The sequence below is a fragment of the Balaenoptera ricei genome, chromosome 14 (assembly GCF_028023285.1).
Source record: "Balaenoptera ricei isolate mBalRic1 chromosome 14, mBalRic1.hap2, whole genome shotgun sequence".
Lineage (NCBI taxonomy): Eukaryota > Metazoa > Chordata > Mammalia > Artiodactyla > Balaenopteridae > Balaenoptera > Balaenoptera ricei.
Genome location: NC_082652.1, coordinates 27,378,014 through 27,380,675, shown reverse-complemented (window position 1 = coordinate 27,380,675; position 2,662 = coordinate 27,378,014). Strand labels below are relative to the sequence as shown.

At 68.6% G+C, this 2,662-nt stretch overlaps 1 protein-coding gene across 1 annotated transcript; it reads right to left on the bottom strand.

Annotated features, from left to right (window-relative positions):
- Window positions 1–312: 312 nt before the first annotated feature.
- On the bottom strand, window positions 313–981 carry LOC132348106 (protein FAM246B-like). Its single transcript, XM_059895258.1, has one exon. The coding sequence runs from the start codon at window positions 979–981 to the stop codon at window positions 313–315; it is 669 nt and encodes a 222-aa protein (XP_059751241.1).
- Between the last annotated feature and the right edge of the window lie 1,681 nt (window positions 982–2,662).

Below are 2,662 nucleotides of genomic sequence, written 5' to 3'. Positions count from 1 at the left end.
TTCAAGAAAATACACTTGCAACCACCTCCCCCAGACAGAGGAGACCTTGGGCTCTCCCGCTGCACTCACTCCGGGAGGCTGACATACCCCTGGCCCGACCCTTACCCCCGCCCGGACTCCGGCTCCAGCTGCGCAGAGCCGGCCGCACTCCCCAGCCCCTTCCGATACCAGAGCGCTAGCCGGCGGCGTCGGAGGACCCTTCTCGCTCCAAGCCACGCTCCACGAGCCACCTGGCCGGTCCCAGGTAGCAAAGCCCCGCGGCGGGCGGCGGCGGCGCGCCAGGCCCTCGCCCCGGGCTCCCTCTCTCTGCGCTTAATCCCCGCCGCCCTGCGGGGCCCCGGGCGGGGTCTTCTTGAGGTTCTTCCGGGCCGGGGCCCGGCTCGCGCCGCCGTCGGCCGGGCTGTCCGAGGCGTTGTCGGTGGGCCTCGCGCCCGCAGCCAGGGCATTCACGGTGCCCAGCGCCCGCAGCAGGGCCGGGCCGCGAGGAACGCGGGGCTCGCGGGGAGCGGGTGGCGGAAGCGGCAGCAGCGCGCGCAGGGCGTCCAGCTGGGCCCGCAGCTCCGCGCGCAGCGCCTCCAGCCCCGCGCCCAGCTCGGCGCGCACGGCCGCCAGGCCCTCCTGCAGCTGCCGCTCGCTCACCTCCAAGACGCCCGCCGGGTAGGTGGCCCCGCCGCGCGGCTCCCCGCACACGGAGCACACGGAGCCGCGGCTGCGCGCCTCCTCGGGCTTCCCGGCCCCCGCCGCGGCCCCCGCGCGCTCCACCAGCCGTGGCAGTCGGGGCGCGTCGGCCCGCGCCGCCGCCTCAGCCCGGAGCTGGCACCGCGGGCGCGCCAGGCGGCCTGGGGCGCGGGCTTCGTTGGGGCTCGGCCTGTGGGGCTGCGGCCCGGGGTCCGGCCGGCGGCCCACCGCGCGCCGCAGCGCCTCACTGGCACCGTACGCGCTGCGCGCCTGGGCCCACGGGCGCCGGGGCTCTGCCGCCATCCGCGCCGCCGCCGCCTCCACCGCCACCGCCGCCTCCAGAGCCCGGCCGGGCCGGAGCCCCAGCCCGTAGCCTAGCGATCAATGGGGCCCGGGAGACGCTCCGTGGAGAGGGCCTCCGGGACGGCTGTGGGAACGACCAAGGCCTCGGGGAATCTGGCCTGGGGCCCGCGGAACCCCGGCAGGGCAGAAACCTTGGCGAATGGGGCCCCGGGGAACCGGGGGAACGACGCCAAAGGCTTGAGTGTGCAGGACTTGCCCGCGGTGCTGCGCTGTCAGTGGGTCCCAACAAGGGGCTTGAACAGGCTTCTGGGCAGAGGTGATGGGGACATGGAAGCGCCCAACCCCAAGTGGGGAACCGAGCTCACATACTCTGCTCGAAGCCACAGTCCCCATCACAGTCAGGGGAAGGCAGGTGTAGTCACGGCCTGAAGCCCTCCTCACTGGCTGGGGCCACCTCCTCCCATACCACAGTCCAGGCTGCTATCTCTGCACTGCTCCCCTACAGCCCACACACAACATGTACTTCTGCCCCTGAATTCAAGATCCCTATTGCTCTCTACTGGGCCCCTGCCTTCAGGAGGCTGCTGGAGGTCCAGCCCATCCCTCGCTGCTGTGTGCACTGACCCTGTCCTCTTCCTCCTCTAACCCAGTGACCGTCTTCACCCCCTAAGCCTTTGCCTAGGCTGTTTGTCTGGCCTGGAATGTGCCCCCTGCTCCCCCCTCGCCTGGCTGCTCCCACTCATCCCACTTCTCCAGGGCAGCCTTCCTTGACCATCTCACCCCCTACCAGGGAACTCAGGCCCCTCCCCCACAGCACCCTCGCAATCATGATTAAATGGCTCTGTTCTCTGTCCACCTCCATCCACAGTAGGATCCTGAGTACGGGCCCAGTGGTGCTGAGCGGGCTGGATGTTGGATGAAGTCCTTGGGTGAATGAATCTGGGGCTGAGAGTCCCGAGTGGGGCCACCCCACCCCTGGCCAGCTGTGCACCTCCTTTGCCTGGCATTCAAGGCCCTCATGGCCATCCCTGCTGGCTTTCCTGTCCCTCCCACTTTACCACTGCACCCCATTCATTCTCACCCTGGTGCCTTGGCACATGCACTGCTGCCCGTGCCCATCACCGGGCCGTGGGCAGTGTGCTGTGGGCCTCTCTGGAAGGCAGTATCCCCTGCCAACATGTTGTGCTCACGGCACCCAAGGGGCTAGTTAGGACTCTGGATGCCCTGGGGCCTCCCCAGCAAATTGTGGGGAGGGAGGGCCTGGCATGGATCCAGGCTGGGCTGGGAGGGCAGATGGCAAGACAGCCACTGGAGCCTGTGTCCCCAGGGCCCACCGGGGCCTACCCTCTCTGCAGCTCTGTGCCTACGTGTGCGTGTGTGTGTGAGATTGGGGGGTGCCGTCGACCCTGTTCTTGGGCAGCCTTGGCCCCAGGCCACTGTGAAGAGGCCTGGATCCCCTCGGTTCATTCATTCATTGGAGCCTGTCGCTCTGGAAGGTGCAGGGAGAGGGGAGAATTTGGTGCTCTGTCAACCCCTCTGACCCTCCATTCCTGCTGAGTCACCTGGCCCCTCAGGACCTCCAGCCTGTGGCTCTGCTGCTCCCTAGAGCCTTGTTAACCGTACCCACCACCACCCTCCCCTCCATAATTAAAGTACGACTGACACAAGAGCCCTGGATTCC

Excerpts from the sequence above, each read along its gene's own strand:
- LOC132348106 (XM_059895258.1), bottom strand. The coding sequence starts at position 981 with ATGGCGGCAGAGCCCCGGCGCCCGTGGGCCCAGGCGCGCAGCGCGTAC.